Source organism: Juglans regia, chromosome 6, assembly GCF_001411555.2.
Source record: "Juglans regia cultivar Chandler chromosome 6, Walnut 2.0, whole genome shotgun sequence".
Classification (NCBI taxonomy): domain Eukaryota; kingdom Viridiplantae; phylum Streptophyta; class Magnoliopsida; order Fagales; family Juglandaceae; genus Juglans; species Juglans regia.
In genome coordinates this window covers 16,400,612-16,424,366 of record NC_049906.1, presented here as the reverse complement: position 1 = coordinate 16,424,366, position 23,755 = coordinate 16,400,612, and the positions used below count along the sequence as shown (strand labels likewise).

The 23,755-nt window shown below is 37.4% G+C and overlaps 1 protein-coding gene across 1 annotated transcript; it reads left to right on the top strand.

Moving 5' to 3' along the window:
* Positions 1-18,519: 18,519 nt before the first annotated feature.
* Positions 18,520-22,424, top strand: LOC108994689 (universal stress protein A-like protein). The gene is made up of 4 exons (XM_018970001.2): positions 18,520-18,908; positions 19,762-19,853; positions 21,195-21,313; positions 22,031-22,424. The coding sequence occupies exons 1-4, from the start codon at positions 18,686-18,688 to the stop codon at positions 22,104-22,106; spliced, it is 510 nt and encodes a 169-aa protein (XP_018825546.1). The 5' UTR covers positions 18,520-18,685; the 3' UTR covers positions 22,107-22,424.
* The last annotated feature ends 1,331 nt before the right edge of the window (positions 22,425-23,755 follow it).

Below are 23,755 nucleotides of genomic sequence, written 5' to 3'. Positions count from 1 at the left end.
GTTTTTACTATCCTGTGATGAGCTGCAACAATTTTCTATGAGGACTCCTGATCTATTAGTTCTCTATTGGGCGCCGATAAACTCACAAAATAGGAGTTACCATTCCAAAGAGGAATTGTTTTGAAAATTAATATACCAGACATTAAATTAAATAAAAATCATCATTCTTTACTATGAAACTATTTTTTAATCCCTGAAGGATATTTAGACCCCTAGTCCCAATTTGGGACTCTTAGGGGTTATTTGGATGTTGAGATGGTTTCATCTCATCCCATCACATTTCAACATCCACACACCACCCAAACATATACTTTTCCATTTCAAATTTTTAACTTTTCATCTAATCATTACGGTACCTAATCATTATAACTTTTCCAAACTACCAAACAAAACATAAAAAAATAATTCAACATTTTCAAATCTCAAAACAAAAATAATATTAAAAAATAATATTCAAACAATATTTTAACTTTATAATATTTTTATTCAACTTTTTATTTTTTCTTTCTCAAAACTCCATAAAACATTATAACTCAAACCATTTCACTACTATTCACAAACTATTTCACTACTATCACAATTTTATCATCTCATCTCATTTTCCAAGCATCCTTTGAGTGTTCCTCATCCGATTGTAAGGTCTTACCTGCAATTTCTTTACCCTCTTAGTCAATTGCAGAGTTGCTTCATGTTCCCCGCCTGGCCACATGGTTTTGAGTGTGGTTTTTTCTCTCCTATTACCCGGCCTTGGAGTTGCCTAATAATCCCCATTTAGCCGTAAGATTTGCACATCCACCTTTACTCACTCCAGAGATGGCCAGAGGAGTTGCATTTAGATTCTTTGCCTTCCCAATGTATGGTTGTGACTTCCATGACCTTTCTAATTATGGATTTGCAAGTGCAATTATTTCCAAAAGAATCACTATTTAGAACATGTATTTTAGAAAACATGCATGATAATATAAATCTCTACAAATAATCATTCAGGTAAAGATAAACATTTTTCATTTAAGAAAATAACTTAACCAAGTTTGAAAGATAACTTACAGATAACCTTAGGAGTGCTAGTAGTCCCACGCGAGTGATTGTTTGTGTAATTCTAAGGTTTAAGGTTTGTAAGAAAAATAGAGTTGTGAGATTTAATATTTAGACTTAATCCTTTAAGACTTTCATCCACAAACCTCGTTCTTACTAATTCATTATAATAATTATCAACTATCTTTACTTACCTTAGTTGTATGTATCAATAATATATATCCAATTCGAGTGGAGTGGAGTAGAAACTAGTGTTGTGAGTCTCATGTGGTGGCTTGTAGTAGATTGCCTCATTCTCAGAATCGTAATAGGTGTTGGGGGTTTAACTCCTTCGATTTCGGCTAGACATGTGGTACTTCTGTCAAGGTTACGCTTCCCATGGGTTATCAGTCAGGATATATGTAAGGCTGATAGAATGCCCTCTCTCTTTGTCTCTTTGTCTCTAGCTTTGCACGCGAGTCATACACTCCCTTATGATTTGCACCATAATTCCTAAGCTCCTAGATGACCTATGGTCCTACAGAATAGTTCTCCTTAACTTCATCCCAATATAGGACAGACTTGCGTTTCCTCCCATATAGCACTTTATATGGTGCCATTTAGATGATAGACAGATAACTACTATTCTAAGTGAACTTGAGTAAGGCTAAATGATCAATCCAACTCCCTTTAAGCTCTAATACACATGCAAGGAGAGTATCCTCCAATACTTGAATAATATGCTTTGATTGACAAGCTATCTGGGATGGTATGCATTACTAAAACTCAAACCGTTCCACAGACCTTCCAAAATCTTAAGGCGATCCCTATCTAACAAAATCATCTTTAGCACACCATGGAGCCTAACAATGTCTCTCATATAGAGGTGTACCAGATGTTTCATGAAATCATTGTTTTTGACCAAAATAAAGTTGGCACTCTTGGTTAGCCAGTCTATCTCACCCACATCGAGTTCTGATATCTAGATACTAAGGCAGTACAACTACAAGGTCCATGGTAATCTCCTCCTACTTCACTTTTGAAATCAGTAATTATTGCAGAGTTTCTTGCCATTGATGTTCTACCTTAACCACCTGACATATAGGTCAATTACTCACATTCTTGGCCACATCTCGCTTCATGACTACTCACTAGTACCCAACCTTTAGATTGTAGTACATTTTAGTACTCCCAAGGTGTAAGCCATGAGGAGCATGGTGTGCTTTACCCACGAAACGGTGGTCATGTATCTGTATTTCATCTCTTGTCACCTAGAAATGATCTAATTCTTCCTCCTGTGCCTTGGTTTTAACTTTGTTGCCTTGGTTTAATATCCTACAACTCCATAATTCATCCGACGTTGCTTTGCTTTGTTGTGCTCATCATTTTTCACCCATTTCTCTAGCTTTGAACTCATCATCCTCCAGGTTGAACTTTTGGCTTTGGATGATTAGGTCTACCATGTCACAATCAGAGTTGCCAACTCCACTTGAGACTTTCAACTCAGAGCACCAGTCACAATGTTTGCATTACCTAGGTGGTACTTTATCATGCATTGATAATCAACAATCAATTCCACCCAACTTCTTTGTCTCATATTCAATGCCATTTGACCAAATAGATATTTAAGACTCTTGCAGTTGGTGTATATCTTGTGTGCCGCACTAGTATAAGTAGCCTCCATTTTTTAAGGCAAACACTATCGTTGCTAATTCGATATCATAAGTAGGGTAGTTCTTCTTGTGACCCTTTAGTTAGTGGGATGCATAGGCCACCACTCTCCCATCCTGCATCAATAAGCATCCACTTCAATAAGTCTCTTTTTGGACATATCACTATAAACCATATACTTCTTGTGGGGTTCTGGCACAACCAAGACCGATGTTACAGTCAACCTCCACTTCAAAAACTGAAACCTCCTCTCACACTTGTCCTACAAGACTTACCACAAATTATGATTCGTTAGAGATGTGAATCTCTTATAGTATCTTGTCGAACTTTGGAATCGTCGAGTCTCATGTACGTTAGTCGGTCACCACTAGTTCACCATTTTCTCAATTTTATTGGGATCCACTAACACCCCTTCCATGAAAATAACGTGACCAAGGAACTAGACCTCTTCAAGCCAGGACCTGTACTTTCTGAACTTGGCATATAGTTTATGCTCACTGAGAATATCGAAAACATGCTTCAAGTTCTCCAGGTGAGTTTTTGTGGTCCACTGAGTAGGTTAGAATGGTATTTATAAACACCACCATGAAAGCATCCAAGAATCATCGAAACACTTTATTCATCATATCCATGAAGGCAGCTGGTGTTTTGGCTAGTTGAATGAGCATGACCAAGTATTCATAATGCCTATAACATGTTAAAAACGTAGTCCTAGGTATGTCTTGCTCCCTTATCTTCAATTGGGGAACCCAGAACATAAGGCTATCTTGGAGAACATTGTTACTTCTTGTAGCTAGTCAAACAGATCATCAATCCTAAGTAGTGGGTACTTATTGTTTATTGTGAACTTATTTAATTCTTGATAACCATGTTCGTGGGGTCCCATCTTTTTTCTTCACAAACAATACTAGGGAATCCCAAGCAAATACGCTTGGGCTTATGAACGCCTTGTCCATTTGTTCTTGTGACTGCCTGTTTAACTTTTTTAATTAGCAGGTGAAGTACGGAAATGCGCTTTATGCACTAGGACAATATCGAGTTCTAGTTTGTTGGTGAACTCTATCTCTTTGTCCTGGGGTAATCGTGGAAGATCATTTAAAATCATGTCTAAGTACTACTCCACTATTGGTATTCGTTGAATTGACCCGTTATTCTCTTGGCTCCTTCATAGATACACTTTCTAGCTTGTAGTGTAGAAATTATTTGAGGTGCTTCTTACAAATGGCTTATAGTGTAGATCAGGTTTGCCTTCCCTATTATAGAGACTGAAATCTTCCAAGTTCTACACTCAATTTGGCATGGTAACAAAAGAGCCACTCCATTCTCAGAATGATGTTGAACCTAATCAATATGAACATAATGAAGACCACCATTAGAATTTCCTAGTAGATAATCTTCAACCACTTGAGTGCATAAAATGACCTTTCTAATGGAAAAAGTAATTACGACTCATGGTGGCAGTAGCTTCGTTTGTAAAAAACATAGTCAAGCAAAACTAGAAAGAATGAATGATTGGGAAGTGCTTAAACCAAATAAAGTATTAGGAGAGTACTTGTATAATTTAGTGATACTTGCGACGAGGCTAGCTACTTTGCCTCTTTTCGGCATCCACATCACCTATGGTTAGTTTGTACACTCTGGAATGCATAGGAGGTCGGTGTCCCACCCTATTAGTTTCCATACATGAAGACTCATTTGCTTGTGCTGCTCGATAGCAACCCTTAACAAAGTAGCCCTGCTGGCCATATCTAAAACATGCATACTGATGCGATAGTCCCTATAGTGGTTATTCATGGCCAACTTCTTCGTGGGACACCCCTCATTGAAATTGAAAGGAGGGGCTTGTATCCTTTGGTTCATGATCAGATTGTAGACATTTCTCATCTCCCTTTCAGCTATAACGGTCACCTCTATCAGCTTCTATAAGCTCTCTATTTGCATGCAGGGCACCCTATCTCTATTGTGCGGATGCAATCCTTCATTTAATCTCTCAGCTTGTATCCCCTCATTTGATATTAGGTATGTGGCAAACCTACTTAGTTCCATAAATCTGATTGCAAAGTATTCCATCGTTATGTTTCCTTGTACTGATTGGTGAAACCCCATGCCTTGTCACCTAAGGATGATAAGAAAGAAGCAAGCATCAAATCCCTGCTTAAACTGAGCCAAGTGATAGTAGCAATACTTTCTAATTTCATCACCAATAATTCCCATCATGTATCCAGCCATATACCAACCTCCCTATAATATATTGCTAGCATAGAGGACTTACATATTAGATGTACACCCACAGATCTTGAAAGTCTGTTCAAGATTTATCATTAATTTACTAGCTCACATGGGTGCCTCAATAGCCATAAAGTAAAGATACATCAGAAACCTTTCATATGGAGACCCTTGCTTTCAAACCAAGGTTTTGTTGTTGTTGTCGATTCTCTACTAGTTGAGTGGTAAGTTGCACCATCGCCTCTGCCAACCTACACTATGATCCAAACTCTTGGGTCATAAGTGGGATTAGCATTTGAGTATTAGGACTTGTAAGTTACCCATTCACCAATTTTGTCGCCTAAAGATGGAATGAAGCAATCATCAAACCCCTGCTTAAATCGTTGCCAAGTGATAGCGGCAATACTTTCTAACTTTGTTAGCAATAATTCGCATCATGTATCCTACCATATACCAACCTTCCTGTAATATATTTCTAGCATAGATGACCTACATATTAGATGTACACCCACAGATCTAGAAAGTCTGCTTTAGCTCTATAATTAATTTATTAGCTCACATGGGTACCTCAATAGCCATAAAGCTAGGATAACAAAATTTCAGGAACCTTTCATATGGAGACCCATGTTTTTCAACTCAAAATGATTTTGTTGTTGTTGTTGATTTTCTACTAGTTGAGTAGTAAGTTGCGCTATCGCCTCTGCCAACCTACACAATGATTTGAAGTCTTGGGTCTTAAGTGAGAATAGTATTTGAGTATTAAGACCTGTAAGTTACCCTTTCACCAAGTTCCTTGTATGAGACTTGCAAACTCTCATGCCTTTTTTCACCTAAAGATGATAGGAAAGAACTGATCATCTAACCCCTACTTAAATCGATGCCAAGTGATGGCAACAATACTTTCTAATTTCGTCACCAATAATTCCCATCATGTATCCTACCATATACCAACCTCCTTGTAATAAATTGTTAGCATAGATGACCTACATATTAGATGTACACCCACAGATCTTAAAAGTCTATTCTAGATCTATCATCAATTTATTAGCTCACATGGGTACCTCAATAGCCATAAAGTTAGGATAATGATATGTCATGAACCTTTCTTGTGGAGACCCATATTTTTTAACCCATGGTTTTGTTGTTGTTGTCATCGATTCTCTGCTAGTTGAGTAGTAAGTTGCACTATCACCTCAGCCAACCTAAGGTTTTGTTGTTGTTGTTGTTGTTGATTCTCTGCAAGTTGAGTAGTAAGTTGCACTATCGCCTCTGCCAACCTATACTATGATCTAAAGTCTGGGTCTTAAGTGAGACTAGCATTTGAGTATTAAGACTTGTAAGTTACCCTTTCACCAAGTTCCTTGTACCAGACTGGAAAATTCCCATGTCCTTTGATGCCTAAAGATAATAGGAAAGAATTATCATCTAACCCATTGCTTAAACCGTTGTCAAGTGATAGTGGCAATACTTTCTAATTTCCTCACCAATAATTCCCATCATATATCGTACCATATACCAACCTTCCTCTAATATATTGCTAGCATAGAAGACCTACAAATTAGATGTACACCCACAGATCTCAAAAGTCTGTTCTAGATATGTCATTAATTTATTAGCTCACATAGGTACCTCAATAGCCATAAAGCTAGGATAATGATACATCATGAACCTTTCATACGGAGATCCATGTTCTTCAACCCAAGGGTTTTGTTGGTGTTGTTGTCGATTCTCTACTAGTTGAGTAGTAAGTTGCACTGTCGCCTTTGCCAACCTACACTATGATCCAAAGTCTTGGGTCTTAAGTGCGACTAGAATTTGAGTGTAAGTTACCCTTTCACCAAGTTCCTTGTACCAGACTGGCGAACTCCCATGTCTTTTATTGCCTAAAGATGACAGGAAAGAAGCGATCATCAAACCCTGCTTAAACCTTTGCCAAGTCATAGCGACAATACTTTCCTAATTTTTTCTCCAATAATTCCCATCATATATCCTACTATATACCAATCTCCCTATAATATCTTGCTAGCATAAAGGACCTACATATTATATGTACACCCACAGATCTTGAAAGCGTATTCGAGATCTATAATTATTTTATTAACTCATATGGGTACCTCAATAACCATAAAGTTAGGATAACGATACGTCAAGGACCTTTCTTATGGAGACCCATGTTTTTTAACCCGAGGTTTTGTTGTTGTTATCGTCAATTCTCTGCTAGTTGAGCAGTAAGTTGCATTATCACCTCTGCCAACCTCCACTATGATCCAAAGTCTTGGGGTTGTAAGTGGGACTAGCATTTGAGTATTAGGACTTCTAAGTTATCCTTTCTCCAAGTTACTCCTCAAGTTATGCCAAACATATGTTAATGGTAGCTTTGGAAAATAGTTAGCAAGTAGACTACTATTATTTAAATACAATGTGAGATAAAAGAGAATCACTAATGTTTGGTTTGGATAGAGATATGCTTTCATCTTATTCCATCTTATCTCATCCAAACACCACAAGCACAAACATTTTTCAATTTCAAATATTCAGATTTTTTATCTAATCATTACCTAATTATTATAACTTTCACAAACTTCCAAACAAAACCCAGAAAACAACTCAACTTTTTCAAATTCCAAAACAAAAATTATATTATAATAATATTTTAACTTTGTAGTATTTAAATAAACTTTTTCTCTCTCCTTTCCCAAAACCCCCTAAAACATTTTAACTCAATCCATTTGCAACTGATTTCATCTTAACCCAAATATCTCACTACTATTCACAAATCATCTCAACTCACTATCGAAACCAGGTCTAATAATTGACAATTTCAAGCTTAAACATATGAATGATTAAACCAATGACTCAAGACATACTATTCAATATCATCACACTTGATTTATAACCATTCAATCTCTACAAGACTTCAAGACCCTATGGATTTATGCATGGTTGAACCTATTGGGAAAAAATACGTAAATCATCCTCAATACTTTTACATTTAAATATTTCCTCCTAAAGTTTACCATTTTATGCATAGGAGTGGCAAGATTTCCTACCTTGGGTCGACTAGCTCGGACAGGACAGTAACGCTCTTATAGCATAGTTGTTGCCTCTTGCTATAGAGGCTATAGAACAACATGGTGAAGGACATGAAGCTAGGCATTGCTTGTAACAAAGTCCCACGCATGACAATTACTTGCGGTGCGACGAAGAGAGCTAGGGTGTGCACACAGTAATATAGGGGAGACCATGGCACATACATTAAAAAATATGTGTTTAAATGATGGATGAGAAAAGGGACTTGGGGTCCTCAGTGATATTTGTGGCTAAATTGAGAACCTGGGGTTCTCAGGTTTACAGAACTATGATATTATGATTGAAGATTGTAATGTTTAGATGATTTTATTGTGTTAGATCTATAGTACTTAAGATTGCACATAAAACTTTTACGAAGGTATTAAATTCAATGCTTTCTTTCCAAATTCTTAAAGTTGTTAAGTTATGTATTGTATTACTCAGTTTCCTCTCCTGATTCGAATTTAAAGGTATACATGTGAACTTTCATTTTGCTACCCGGGGTGTTGCATTCCCTTACCACAAGCACGGGATGCTTGTTTCCTTTCCTTTGGTAAGGAGGCCTCATTGCATGGAGTTCCTTAAGTGGTCCTATTCTATAACTGTCTGTGTGGTCCTTACTTACGTTAGCTCTTATCTATAATTGTCTGTGTGGTCTTTACTAAGATTTCTTAAAATCTCACTGTGGTAGTCCCACTACGGTTTTGCTCTTTGGAATCGTAGACTTTATTGCAAATGTAGGCAATCAGAACGAGTATGTATAGGAAGAACCAACCCAACCCAAGGAATAGCATGGGGGCTTGTCCCCATTCAAGAATTTTGATTTTGTATAGTGTTATGACATTAATTTAAGTGAGTAGTGGACAAAGTTTTGGTATGTAATATTTTTTTAACTATGATGATGATATTGATGTGACTTTGTGGATATTTCTTTTGGAGAATTAAGCATATTTCTCTAGTACTGGTACCTGAATGATTGATTGATGATTGATGTATGATGACAAATAAATGACAAATGATGAAAGATTATGGTACCAAAGGTTAAGGAGTGGATGGCAACTCCAAGAGTGGCTCATTAGCGTTGCATCTAGTGACAACAATCTCTTTTAATAGGATCTTATTGAGGCCTACGGGTGGGATCATGATCACTGAGATCGCCAATCCTAGCACACGGGGGTAATTGTGTGTAATGACGAATGAATGTTATGAAAAACATTGTAGATATTGTGTGATGGATTGAATGTGGATAAATGGTTAAAGAATGTTCTATGCTTATTTTGTATGCATGATGATTTGGAAGGAAAAACCTCTATTATGTATATTATTTTAATTGCGTGGTGTATTGCTTATTTAGTATTCAAATAGTTTTTGTTTTGAATGTCCTAAGTGACGATTTATAATTAGAATGGAGTTGCAAAACCAGACTTTGCTTAAGGAAAAGAGGAAGAGTCCTAGACCATTATGGGGATATTAGATTCATACTTTTATTAATATGCTATTTTGTTAAACATAAGACTTTGAACTACTTTAATAAGTGTTTTCGTTACTTTCCTTTAATTTTCAATGTTTAGTGAAGTTTGGTATTGTTTTATTTTATAATATGGTATCTCGAAGTAGGGGATGTACTTACATCCCCTCTTACTCTGAGGGGTGAGGTGCTGTCTTTGTCTAGGTAAAGGGCTGTCTTTTAGACTTTGTCTGAAGAGGATATGATGAAGGAAAAACTTTAAAGATTGTGGAAAGGCTTTAGTCTCACGAATCAAGAGAAACAAGCAGTTATGTCGGATCAAAAACCAATCAACAAATCATTAGCAAAAGGAAAGTGTTGTATGCTAGTTTTGATAATTGCTGACAAGATGATTAACAGAGAGGGCCTTTAGGACAACAATGTCCAAAATATAGAGACCAGAAAGATGGATATAGTTTAAAGATGGTGGTGAAAATCGGGTCTTGTTGGAATCTTAATATGATCGTGACAATTATAGAGTTATGAAGGGAAAGCCTTGGTCCTTTGACAAAATGTTGGTTTGTCTACAAGATTTTGATGGTAACACTCCACTAAAGAACATTCCTTTCTTGAATGAAATTTTTTGGATTCAAGCACATAACATGCCTCTTGCCAGTATGAAAAAAAGAGGTAGGAGTTAAAATATGTTCTGGTATAGGAAAGGTGGTGGAAGTTGAGACGAATGAAAGAGGTTTTGGTTGGGAAGCTTCCTTCGGATCAAGGTGGAGATAGACATCACCAAGCCATTGACAAGAGGCGGATTATTAACCATCGACTAGAAGCAATTATCAAATCCATTCAAGTATGAAAGACTTCCTTCATTCTGTTTCGATTGTGGGGTCACCAAACATATACAACACTGTTCATGGATCAATTGAGACAATAACAAGATAGGGGGAAGAGTCAGTATGGCCCTTGGTTACGAGCCAATCTTGCTAAGTTTAGTGGACATGCTACCAAAAGGTATAGTAGAGACACTGCTCAACCACCATAGCAATGCAAGCAACATGGGAACTCAGGGGAGGTGCTCAATAAGGAAACAAAATCTGCTATGCCAGAATTACAGGATCTTTCGTTGGACAAGATAGAAGAAATCCCTGTAAATAAAAAAGCGCAATTAAGGAAAGATGCAAGTGTTGAAAAGTTGCCTAAGAAGCTCAGTGAGGGAATAGATTTGACATCCTTTCCTCCCATCTCTGAGGATCTAGCTCTTAATGGAAAAGACTTAAAAAAGAATAGTCAGCCCAAAAGGGGGGGGGGGGATAGAAACATTATGCCTATATAGGAAATCTAGGAGATGAAGGGTCTCTCACAGAAGGAAAGTTCAGTGTCATCTAATCCCCTTAATTTAGGCTTGTTTATTGCTAGTCAAAGTAATTTTATGGAACACTTTCTTTCTCATCAGATCAAGGAACTGGCTCAGTCCAAAAAGCAAACTACATGGAAGAGGAGAGCTCGAGATAAATTTTTCATTTCAGTTCTTACTGCCCTATGAATACTAAGATGTCTCCTATCACTGGCTCAACCAAAAGAGAAGGTGGTAAATTTGGGGAGGGATGTCAACGGTAGATCTATTAAAAAACCAAAAACCCTAGCCTCAAATGGTGGCATTCTGTAGCAGGATGAGTTGGTGGTGGCTGCTAAGTAGCACCACGAACAATCATAAATTGTATAAGTTGGAACTATCAAGGGCTTGGAAACTCTCGGACAGTTTGTGAGCTTCATCTTATGGTAAAGAATAAGCTCCCAAAATTCATATTACTTATTGAAACTAAATGTAGTAGAAGACAAGTAGAGAAAGTTAGAAATGGTTTAGGCCTTGAGCATCGTTTTGTGGTAGCCAACAAAGGCCTAAGTGGAGGAATTGTCTTTTTATGGAAAGATGATATGAATGCAATTCAGGAATCTTACGTCTCACCACCATATCTCTCTAAGAGTTTCTGATGTGGGTGAGAGAAAGGAGTGAATGTTAAATGGATTTTATGGGTCACCAATAACTAGTAAAAGAATAGACAACTGGAGATTACTAAGAGCATTGAAACCAGCAAATGAGATGGCGTGGGAGACTTCAACGAGAGTATGCATCAGAATGAAAAGTTTGGTGTTGTTGTGAGACCCTTTAGTCAAATGGAAGAATTCAGATTAGCTATTGAAGAGTGTGGCTTAAGTGGCTTGGGATTCCAAGGTGACAAATACACTTCGCGCAACAATAGAGAAGGGGCCTAGTTTACTGAAGAAAGACTTGATAGAGCTTTTGGTAATTCTACATGGCATGAATGATTTGCTAATACTATAGTGAGAATTGGAGTAGCTCAATGCTCAGATCGTGGACCCCTCATGATCACAATAGACTCTGAGTATAGGAGGAAAGTAGAGGAGAAAGCCCATTTCAATATGAAGCCAAATGGGCCAAAAGAGAGGGGTATTGCATGTTGATTGAGGAAGTTTGAAAAAATCCAATGCTTACTACTGATAAGTTAAAGAAGAATGTTGAAAGCTTGCTCAGATGCCAATCAAAGCTAAATGAGTGAGGTAAAGGAAGGTTTGGGAACTCCAAAAAACTTATCAACTCCAAGCTTCACTAGATTTCAGTACTATAGAAGGCTAATACAGGGGATCAGGTGAGCAGTATCAAGGTTTTACAAAAGGAGGTTGAAAAGCTTCTTGAAGAGGAGGATATTAATTGGAAACAAAGGGCTAAGCAAAAGTGGCTAAGGGAAGAAGATAGAAAAACAAATTTATTTCATCAATGTGCTAACCAACGAAGGAAGACCAATACTATAAAGAGCATCAAAGATGTTAGTGGAAATGAAGTTGTATCTCCTGAGGCTATTGCTAACCAGTTCCAGACCTATTACTAGGAGCTCTTCTCTACATCTCACCTGCTTTCTATCAACACCATTGGAGCTCTATTGGCAAAGAGGTTAGTGAAGCTACTCTGATAGTTCTAAATTCTAAGGGCATGGTTGATGAGATTAATGAAATTCATATTGTTTTAATTCCCAACGTGAAATCTCCTTCCAAAGTGACAGACTTTAGACCCATAAGTTTGTGTAATGTCCTTTAAGAAATCATCTCAAAGTCTATTGCCAATAGACTGAAAAAGGTTCTCCCAGATATTATATCTCATACTCAATTTGCTTTTGTGCCTGGTAGATTAATAATTGACAATGTGATTTTTAATTTTGAGGTAATGCACACTATGAACAACAAGCTCACAGGGAAGGTTTTACATATGCCCCTAAAGCTGGACATGAGTAAAACTTATGACCGTATTGAATGGAAGTTTCTCAAAGCTGGGATGATCAAGATGGGCTTTGATCAAAGTTTGGTTAATCTAGTGATGACTTGCATAGAATCTATCTCATACTCACTGCTGATTAATGGTGTCCCTCAACATGCCTTTAAACCTTCAAGAGGTATTAGGCAAGATGACCCCTTATTCCTTTATCTATTCATATTGTATTCTGAGGTGCTGAGTTCAATGTTGAACCATGCAGAAAGGCAAGGAGCTATCACAGGTATCCCAATTGCTCGTGGCCAGTTACATATTAATCATCTTTTCTTTGCAGATGATATTTTGCTCTTCTATAAAGCTAAATCTTTTGAGTGGAGTAGATTATTTCATATGCTTTACATGTATGAAAAGGCATCTAGATAGAGATTAAATAAGGAGAAGACTTCCATTCAGTTCAGCATGAACACATCAAGAGAAGTTCAAGAAATCATTTTGAACATTGTAGAAGTCAGATCAACTGTACCCTATGGGAAATACCTTGGATTGCCAGCTTTGGTGGGGAGATCTCGAGTCAGTTCTTTTAAAAGCATACTCAACAGAATGAGGCCCAGCATTAGCAGCAAGAAAGTCAAAACTCTCTTTGGCAGGCAAGGAGGTCCTTCTAAAACCAATGGTGCAAGCTCTCCCTACATATTGTATGGGAGTTTTTAAACTCCCTTGCAACCTGCTCAAAAATATTAATAGACTTGTGCAAAACTATTGGTGGGGTCAGTAAGATTAAGAAAGGAAAATTCATTGGATTTCTTAGAGCACTATGAGGAAAGCGAAATTAGCTAGAGGTCTAGGTTTTAGAGACTAGAGAGCTTTGATCTGGCCATGCTTGCTAAGCAGGGATGGTGCTTATTACAATGAGCGGTGCTATTCTGACGCCTTAGTAGCACCGCTCAAATTGACCGCTAGGCCAAATTAGCCTTTTTATTTTTTTCAATTTTTTTTCATATATTTTTTTATCATTTTAATTTTTTTTTATAAAACATAAAAAAATATCAATAAACTAATAGTTACTTCTTTAACCATTAAGTTAAAAAAAATAAAATTAAATAAAGGAGGTGTCAAAATGAGGTGTCAAATTTAGGTGTCAAAGTAGCATTTTCCTATTACAATACCCTCAATCACTAGCTTCTCAAGTTCTTAAGAAATACTTCCCAATGGACTCATTCTTTCAAGCTAAACTAGGCAGGAGACCCTCGTTTATTTGGAGAAGCATCATGGCTGCTAGACCATTACTAGAAAAAGGAACAAAGGCACATTTGGAGAATAGGGAAAGACAAGTGGCTTCCAAAATCCTCCACATCCAGCATTCACAATGTAGTAAAGGTGTTGGAAGAGAATGCAACAATGCAAGAACTCATTGATCCTGATAGTAAGCATTGGAGATCCTCCATAATTGTTGAAATCTTCTTGAGAGAGGAAGTTGCCATTAAAAGAGTTCCTCTAAGCTGCAGTAATAGTCCTAATAGACTGATATGGAAATGTATTGTAGACGGTAGATTCATATTCAGAAGTGCTTACCATTTTCACAAAGAGTTGGTCGAGCAATCAAAGGTCCAACCTTCTAACGTGTGGGTGGTAGAAAGGTGTGGTCTGACATTTGGAAGCCAAGTATTTCCCCAGCGGATAGAACTTTCCTGTGGAGAGCTTGTAGAAAAGGAATTCCCACCAATCTAAACTTGTACAAGAAGAGGGTTGTGGAAAAGCTTAACTGTCCTATCTATATAGAGGGGAAGAAGTTAGTAGTAGATCATGCATTATGGAGCTATCCTACAACTAAGGATATCTGGGGCCAATGTTCCAAAAAGCTACAAAAAAGTTATCATTCCAAGTTGTTCTTCATGGAACTGATAGAAGAAATGTGTAATAATGTAGAAAAAGAGATCCTGGAGGAATTTGCTATGGTCTCTATAAGAATTTGGCAGAGAAGAAACATTTTTGTTTTTCAAAAATTTTTTCAAGCACCCTAATGCAATGGTGAAGTAGGCCATAGAAGATTTGCATGAGATGAAGTCTAAACATTCTAAGGTAGTTAAGTAGCCAAGCAATATCAACTCAACGGATTTAAGGTGGACCCCCTCCTAAGAATAACTTCAAGATCAATTGGGATGCTGCATTTGATAAGATTCAATGCAGAGTTGGTATTGACATCATAGTTTGAGATCAAAATGGATTAGTTTTTGCTACAATGAGAATGAATTGATCTTTCTTTCCTAATCCTCTATTGGCAGAAGCTATTGGAGCACTCGAAGCTACCAAGTTTGGATTACATTTGGGACTTCATCATATCATATTAGAGGGAGAATAATTACAAGTCATTCAAGCAATCACTAAGGAAGAGGAACCATAGACTTTTGCAGGGATGATAGCTAGTGACATCAAGCACTTAATTCAGTACTATGCTAAGTGGTCTGTCCATCATGTGAGAAGAGACACTACCAAAGTTGCTCATGTCTTAGCTCAAACTACCTTTATTATTTCTGATGTAGCAGTGGACATGGAGGATCCTCCTTCATGCATACTGTCATTGTTATGACTATCTTGATGAATGATATATGTTTTCTTTGAAAAAAAAAAGTGGATCCTCTTTCATTCAAAAAAAAAAAAAATGATGAATGACGGGTGTTATAGTACCATGAGGATGAGAGGTGGGTTGCAACACCGGATTAGCTCATTGGTAGTGCACCTAATGATAACCATCCAAAGGAGAGTAGATTTTTTCTCACAAACCACGAGAAGAGCCATGAATTTCAAGCGTGAGTTGAGAAGCGAGTTAACAAAGGAAAACTTTCTTTGTTGCCACTGAACACAAAAACGAGTTCTAAATTGAAACTATTTCTATCTCATTTAAGGAAGCTATAATCCTTCTAGTTTGTTGAAAATGGATTTGGGAGAAGATCTTTACGTTCGATGACTTCTCATATATGTTCAGTTCTTTACAAATCATATATATATATATATATATATTCATGCAAGCCTATAAATTTTTATTTATTTATTTATCCTGTTTATTCCTCTATGCATATGATTTGTAAATCAAAATTTTCATGTGTTTAGGCCAATCCAGCACTGCCGCATGCTGAATGAGATAATCAATAATCAAGTTTTGGTCATCCATGGATTAGAAGGTAGAAAGGATAGTAAGATACAAGAGTGAGCCAGCTGTAGCAAAGAGAGGGATTAGAGGATGGAACATGGGAATGGATTGTCAAGTGAGTGTGAGATCTCAAGTACTATATAAGTGATAGGTAGCCATTAACCAAGGGAAGGGGCCGGTGAGAGGGCGTATCCAAACTTAGATGGGATGGACACTATCCATTGTGAGAGAGTGGCCATTGTTATTGTCACTATCCATGACCCCATTATCACACACCAATATCAAAACTGTCTTTTTTTTTTTTTTTGATAATAAAGGATCACATTCCATTTATAAAAAAGAACATACAACTTTGACTTAAAAAGTCAGTTACAAACGTTAATAGCACCTCAGCACACTTTCGTGGCTGACATGGTCTAGCCCAGACGACAGAACTCTAAAGACCGAAGTCTAAGAGATTCGTCGTACACATCTCTGTCCCCGACAGAGTAAACAAACCCCATACCCCGACTACGCGAGGTAGGGTACACCAATCCCATACACCGCCAAAGCGGAGATGGGGACATACCACCAGTTCGGACCACGGTCCGCGGGGACTAAATTTTTGATTTTTTTTTTTAAAACAGAACACAAGAAAATATACTGGAACACAACTAAAACCAACAGCAGAAAAGAGCTCCGAACGGCTGCGGAGGCGCGTGCAGAACACGCGCCACCCTGGGAGAAAACCGTTGATCGATCTTGGAAGTTCCGGGCTCACAGATCCCAGCGGCGCCGCGCGTCGCGACGGTAGAGGGCCTCTCGGCGTCGCGAGAAGGCCACTCGCCGAACGCCTACGAGTTTTTTGGCCGCGCGTGTGAGCAACTCGCCACTCCGGATGGCATCGCCTTCGGTAGACTTGAAGATCGGCGGTTGGGCAATACCATGGGGAGGCGCGTGCTGATCTATTGTCGCGGAAAGACCAGGTCCGGTGTTCCCCCTTATTTAGCCTACAAAACAAAAAAACACAAAAACGGAGCGGCTGCGTGCACAGAGCGGACGGAGGAGGGAGAGGTGGGGAGAGGGGGAAGGAGCCGAAGCTCCCACCCCCTCGAGAGAGACGGGTTCGAGGCACTGAGGGAGGCGGGCGGGTTCGGGAGAGACGAGAGGGTTCATTTCGAAGTAGCCTTACAATTAAACCCAAAAGTCAATATCAAAACTGTCTAAATATATAAAACTAGTCAAAGCTTGTTGGATGTTGACAACAGTGATTCCCCCGTGAGGTTGTTTATATTATGAGAGACTGTGGAAAAAGAGAAATTGACTACCTAATAGATTGTTTAAACTAGCCCTGTTCATCATTTTATAGATGTAATGGTTCCCCTTCACAGCAATTCATGAAACTTTATCAAGAATTACATCACTTACGGGAATGCAATCCTTAAAAGAGTAGAGTTATTCTATTCTCAAGTCAGTGTATAGAGCACGCCATCTACATTACTTAAATGATAAAATTTGATTTGTAAGATTTAAATTTAAAATATATCTTCCAAATCAAATCATGTCATATAAGCATTTTAATATGTGTGTTATCGCACCAGACTGGCTTATAAATATAATCTTTTAAAAAGATTAATATTGCCTATTCATTATGAAGAGGTGTTTCTCACGAGAACTTATCACCATGGGCAAATCCGGTGCGTGTTCAATCGCATTCCTTCATAACATCCGGCCTAATTTGGGTATTGAAGATATTTCAATACTATTTATTATTTTATTATTATTTTTATTTATTTATTATTATTATTTATTACTATTTAATATTTTATTATTATTATTTATAAAATATCTCGCTACCTAAACGCAACAAATCATCCCTAATCCCTTCCACCAAGCAATAAAGACCACTGACCATCAGTTTAAATGATACGTAGGTAACAGCCGTGCAAGAAAATGAAATTGACAAAGATTAGAGAAATCGTGCATGCGAAGATATCTTCACATTTAAGAACTGGGGCCGACCAGATAGTATTTATGAAGATATCTCTTTTCTCATCATCATTTCAACATCCTCTATTGTAATATTAAATAATTATAAAACTATTTATAATTGATTATATTTCTTTCAGTTATTAGATGTCAAATAAAAAGAAAATTAAGGAATAATAATTAAAAAAATAATGGATATAATTTTTTATTATTTATTTATGATGGGACTGATGCCAGTTTCATTTTTTTCTTTCCCCTTTCTTAAAATTTCTTCCCACCGAAGATGGAAAAAGTGATGGGCGGTGCCTACTGCGTAGGATCCTTCAAATTCAAACAAAAGAGAGAAACTTATTAATGGAAGTTTGACATGGCAAGTGGAAGATTGGACACGTGTTAACACTACAGATGAGGCATATCCACTTTTACGCAACCAATAGGGTATCAAGAGGGACCATAACTGAAAGGTTGACTGGCAGTTAGGACCTGAAGAATCCCGCCCATTGTTTCACAACTACCATTTCCAAAGATGGATGCAAGGAAACATGTAGAATTTGAACCGATGTGCAAATAAAATAAGGAAAACACTCAAGATTACATAAAAATAAATTTAAAAATTAATATTATAAAATTATTTTATTATAAAATAAATTTAACGAATCCGATGCTAAAATACCGCCAGTTTAGTTTATATAATCTCATGCAGCAGTTATCATAAAATAACACAAAAGTATACACAACCACTTCAACAAAACAGAGGATTGTGTCTCTAGTTTTGCGTTATCGGTGACATAGATATTTTGGTTTCTGCACCATCTTTGTGTGTTTGTGACCTAAACCTAAGTTCATGGCTGAGATAGTGAGAGGAGGAGTAGTAGAGAAGAAGGTGATGCTGGCTATTGATGAGAGCGAGTACAGCCACTATGCTCTCGTTTGGGCACTCGATAATCTCAAAGAATCGTTAACGAACTCGCCGCTTGTGATCTTCATGGCTCAACCTCCGACCAAAAGTACTTACACCTTCGCCGCGTCTCTCGGTTCTGCTCGCTTGTACTGCCCTGTTTCAGCCAGTTAAGTTCTTCAGTTTCTTTGGCTCTATTTTTTCTTTGTTGTTCGTTTTTATTCGCGAAGAGGGTAAATAATGTTAAAGGGCTTTAGATTTTGGATTATTTTCCATTTGTAGTGTTTCCATTTGAATTTTAACGGCAGAAATAAAGTGAATGCTCTTCCCCTTACTCTTACTCTTTCTCTTTATATTTTAGTGATGAAAATCGCCACAAAATTTGTATGAGTGGAGAGTGACCGGAAAACCTTTAAATTACTGGACAAAGTAACCATAACCATTAGAGGGGTCGTTTAGCCCAACTCAATGACAAATACTATTTAGTGCATGCTCCTACTAGTTGAAAGGGGTTGTTTAGTATAGAGACACAATTTCTCCCCATAAAAGGTCTAATAGGAGAGTGGGGTAACTCTTTATAAAGACCAGGATGAGTTTGTTCCGAAGTCGTGTGAGACTTCTCAACATGCCCCCTCACGTGTGGGCCGGTATTTCTGGTACCATCATTGTGGGTAGATCGCAGGAGCCCATCATCGGTCATATGTTAACCTGTTTCTGATATCATATAGAAACATCCATTTCTCTCCATAAAAGGTTTAATAGGAGGAGTGAGGTAACTCTTTATAAAGATCGGGATGAGTTTGATCCTAAACCGTGTTGGACTTCTCAACACGCTCCCTCACGTGTGGGCTGGTATTTACCCTATATGAGTTTAGAACCGGAGGCTCATTTGTATGCATTCTTCCCCTTGCACTTGTTTCAATTCTTCTTCATGCTCGCAGGAGTGATAAAATGAGTAGAAGGTTTATTATTCAAGATGTTGGAGTATCTTTTAACAGATTATGTATGCTTGTGCATCACAGCTCCAGACTTTGTTACCTCTGTCAAAGAAAAACAAAAGAAGCTTACCTTGGCTCTTCTGGAGAAAGCCAAGGAGATATGCGCTAGTCGTGGGGTTAGTCAAAGAAATTTCATTTCTTTTATTCTTTTTCACAAGTGTTAGATTCTTTTTAAAGAGGTTACAGCCCCATCATCTTATTTATACCCTTACTAGTGACAGAGGAATACTGTGGTAGCATTCTAAACACCTTGACAGACAAGCACAGTATCAAGTTCTTGTAGACTTTACCTGGGCAGAAGTGTGATGATAACTGTGCTTGTCGATGGCTTTTTAACTACACTTTTTTCCTACAGAAGTTCGTCAATATACTTTGTCATGTGCATATCAAATGTCTTCTTCAATGTTCATCATATACGAAATAGTACTGCCTCGTATCTTATGAGCAGGGTTACCAATTTTCATTTTTTGTTGAAACAATCACCACTAATCTCAGTTTATTCTTTTCCATCTGCTTCCCTGTGGTTCTAGGATGGCTAGACTTATGGCGTATTTGTAATATTTGCAACTTAAGGTGACTTTGGATGAGCATCAATGGCTAAGATTAGAAGGACACGTGGAGTCAAGAATTAATCATGTAAAGTCCCTAAGAGCCTAGTGTTGAATGCTTCTATTAATGGTTTAGTGTAAAGTTGATAATATGCAAATTTCAGAGTTCTTAGGTCTCTTGAACCCTAAGATTATTCATCCTTTGAAGTTTGAAGTTTTAATTAAAAGCTTTGTTGTTGGATATTTCCTCTAATGCCTACCATTGCATTTATCTACCAGAAAGTTTCTTTCGTTTTTAATTGTTTGGAAAACTTTATCAACCTGAAAGTTAATATCCCTTTTTCACATCAAGTATTCACTTGACCAATGAGAATGCCTCAAATCTTTAATATATACGAGTTCAAAACTATATTTGGTAATAAAATAGTTGAGTCTTCTAAAACACTTGTTTAGTTGTTACTGAGTTCTGGGTCTAGTGCTCTTGAGTGTTCTGTTGTAACCTGTATCAGATGCTATAACATGTAAAGCACGTCTTAATGTCTTAAATAAATATCATTTTTCTTGTTCTACTTGGCCTTCTGTAGGGAGAATACATATACAGCCCAGTTTCCGTGCCATGCATGTGTTCTGGCTTATCTTTTTCTTGGCATTAGAACATCCATTTGGCCCTCCTTTGCAGGAAAAGCCTAATTCAACATTTATGTGCCATTTTACCAACTTGGTGAAGTAAATCTTTTTTATCAATAATGAATAAGTGCATCTAAAAGTGAATTTGTGATATTCTTCAATGATGTCCATGCTTGAGAGTTCCTATCTTCAGATATAAATATATGCAATGTCAGATTGCTTCCTCCTTCGGACCACACCCACGGGTGAGATTAGGGGTTATTTTTTATGTTGTTTTCACAGGTAAATGCAGAGACAGTTACGGAGGTAGGGCATCCTACTACAGCCATATGTGATGCAGTTGAAAAGCTCAACATCAAATTACTTATTTTGGGTGAGCATGTCCTTGGAAAAATTGAAAGGTCAGTTTTACTGTAATCTTAATTTTGATGCAATGCTGGGGTTTTTAATGTGTGATGTGTATGCAGTGAAAATGAAACTCCAAGTTTGAAAATCCGTGATGTACTTAAGTAGAAATAAACCCAAAATTGAGGGATCGTTACCTTCCAAGGTTAAGATCCTGTAAAACATATCAAATTGAGGCAAACACATGCTCTCACACTCCAAGGTTAAGATCCTGAAAAACATAACAAACACATGAAAAACACACGTCCTCACTAACACTGAATTAATTTATCAAGATGTATTTAATTTTGTAATGATTTTGTCAAGGAACTGCTGAATTTGAAGTTTATAAAGCTAGATGGATATTTTTTTTTTCCTTATTTCACTTGATAGAGGACAACTCTTTTCCTTGAAATGAACTATTCACTCTTGAAAGCACCTTTTAGTCACATAATTGCAATAAATATGTTACATTGTTGCCTGATCCTAATTCATGTCTATTAAGTAGAACCTAGACCTACAGAAAGAGGCCAAAAGACTAGTTTACATGCACATGCAAGTTCACTTATCACGCTTTTTTCATTGGTTTAAAATGCAAATGACTGTTGGGATTACCAAATCACAGGTTCTGCAACTTCGTTTGTTTATTTTTGCTTCTTGTACAAATGGGCATGGGTTAGAGCTCTACTACATTCTTTGGGAAATCAGGCACTGATACCATTGTGTTGATTCAGGGCTTTTCTAGGGAGTGTGAGCAGCTACTGTGTTCAGAATGCAAAGTGCCCTGTCCTTGTTGTGAAGAAACCTTAGCAGCAAAGTCTCTACACTTATCCAACTATAAGTTATTTTGTGATACAGTTTGTTGCAATGCTAGTTGATACGATTTTAAAGTAAATCAACTACAGAATTGAAGATTTTCTCGCGTGTGGATATTGATTCTAATGTTTTGTAAACACATTGAATGATGACAATGAAAGGTGATGTAATTAAAATGTTAGATCCTCCTGTGGAACACTAGATAGTGTAACTTGTTAGTATCTGCTTAGAATTTCCTGTGGAAAAGCTGTAGCTTCACTGTGAAAAGAGTGCTAGAATACCAGAAGAATTATATTTTATACATTCGAAAGCAATAGCTAGGACCTTGCTTTTTGTTGATACTGATGGACAGCCGCTATGGTCTAAAGCATCGGCCATGATCAATATATATATATATATATATATATATATATATATATATATATTTTATTGACAACGGGTGTCTGGAACAAAGTCTTGACTAATTAGGGGGGTGCCCAAGTCTTTGGCAAAAAGTTATCACAAGTGCACATCAGATAATCAAAGAAACAGTTTATTTGGAAGTGCACCTCGAGTAATTCAAGGGACTTTATATAACTTGCCCAAGGGACCACCACGCCACCCCTTGAGATGTTAATATGATTAAGAAAAATTACATAAAAAAATTATCTATATAATCCCATAAGAAGAAATAAGTATTATCACTTGAAATAATGGTTGAGAATGGTTGCCAACTGAACTCCAACTTGAGCCAACCTCGTATCGACTATTGGTAACCTGTAGAGGAAATATACATCTGCAAAGAATTCTCATGTTAGTCTCCTGTACTGAAAACAAACAAACTCACTACTGATCAACTCATGAGTATTCACTTGTTACCTTCTAAAACTGAACCTTCAGTCACACCTTTGTATGCTCTTTCACTAGCTGCTTTGGTGATGCCTTCAGATGTATATCTGCAAAAAAGGAACCAAATTAATCTCTGTATATAATGGTCACGAGGATTATGGTACACCAATCGAGTTGAAAGTTTCAAAAGAAAAAAAATTATCCAAAATGATCAATGGCTAGTGTTGCAAGAAAAGGAAATGAGTGATAAACAATAGCACGATGTCCCCTCTGCTAATATGTTGAAATAGAAAGTGGCAAGAAAGAATATGAAATAATGTATCTCTTTTCTACATGTTTCGCACATGACCGATTACCGGGCTCGATACTCCTACAACATGAGAAATGTGAGGGCTCAGGGGTGGTGAGACACCTCTGATGCTTAAGTCAATTTTTTGAACCTTAGAGAGAATTTTTGTTTGTAAGAGTACATGAGAATCGGTTTTTTACCTAAGTTGAGCTTTTATACTTCCTATCAAGGTGGGGCCCATTTCTGGTGTTAAGGGCATCTGTCTCCCATACAGGGTTCTACATTGTCACTTTAATGCGGCGTGGTTGTCCCAGGTTATGTCCCCTGTGGCACATGGATGAGTGCAGCCACTACCTGGGCATTCTGCCAGGAACAGTCCCTCCTACCGAGTTCTCCAGTCTGCTCTCCTTATCTATACATTTAATGCGGTGTAGTGTCCTTGCAGGCCATCTATACAAGGTTGTGTCAGAGCAAGCATTGTCCCATCTCCCATGCCGATCCTTTTTCCCTCATGGGCTCTAGACCT

Coding starts and splice junctions, on each gene's coding strand:
- LOC108994689 (XM_018970001.2), top strand. CDS start 18,686: ATGGCTGAGATAGTGAGAGGAGGAGTAGTAGAGAAGAAGGTGATGCTG. Junction 18,909..19,761: donor GTACTGCCCTGTTTCAGCCA/GTTAAGTTCTTC, acceptor TGTGCATCACAG/CTCCAGACTTTGTTACCTCT. Junction 21,314..22,030: donor GTCCTTGGAAAAATTGAAAG/GTCAGTTTTACT, acceptor GTGTTGATTCAG/GGCTTTTCTAGGGAGTGTGA.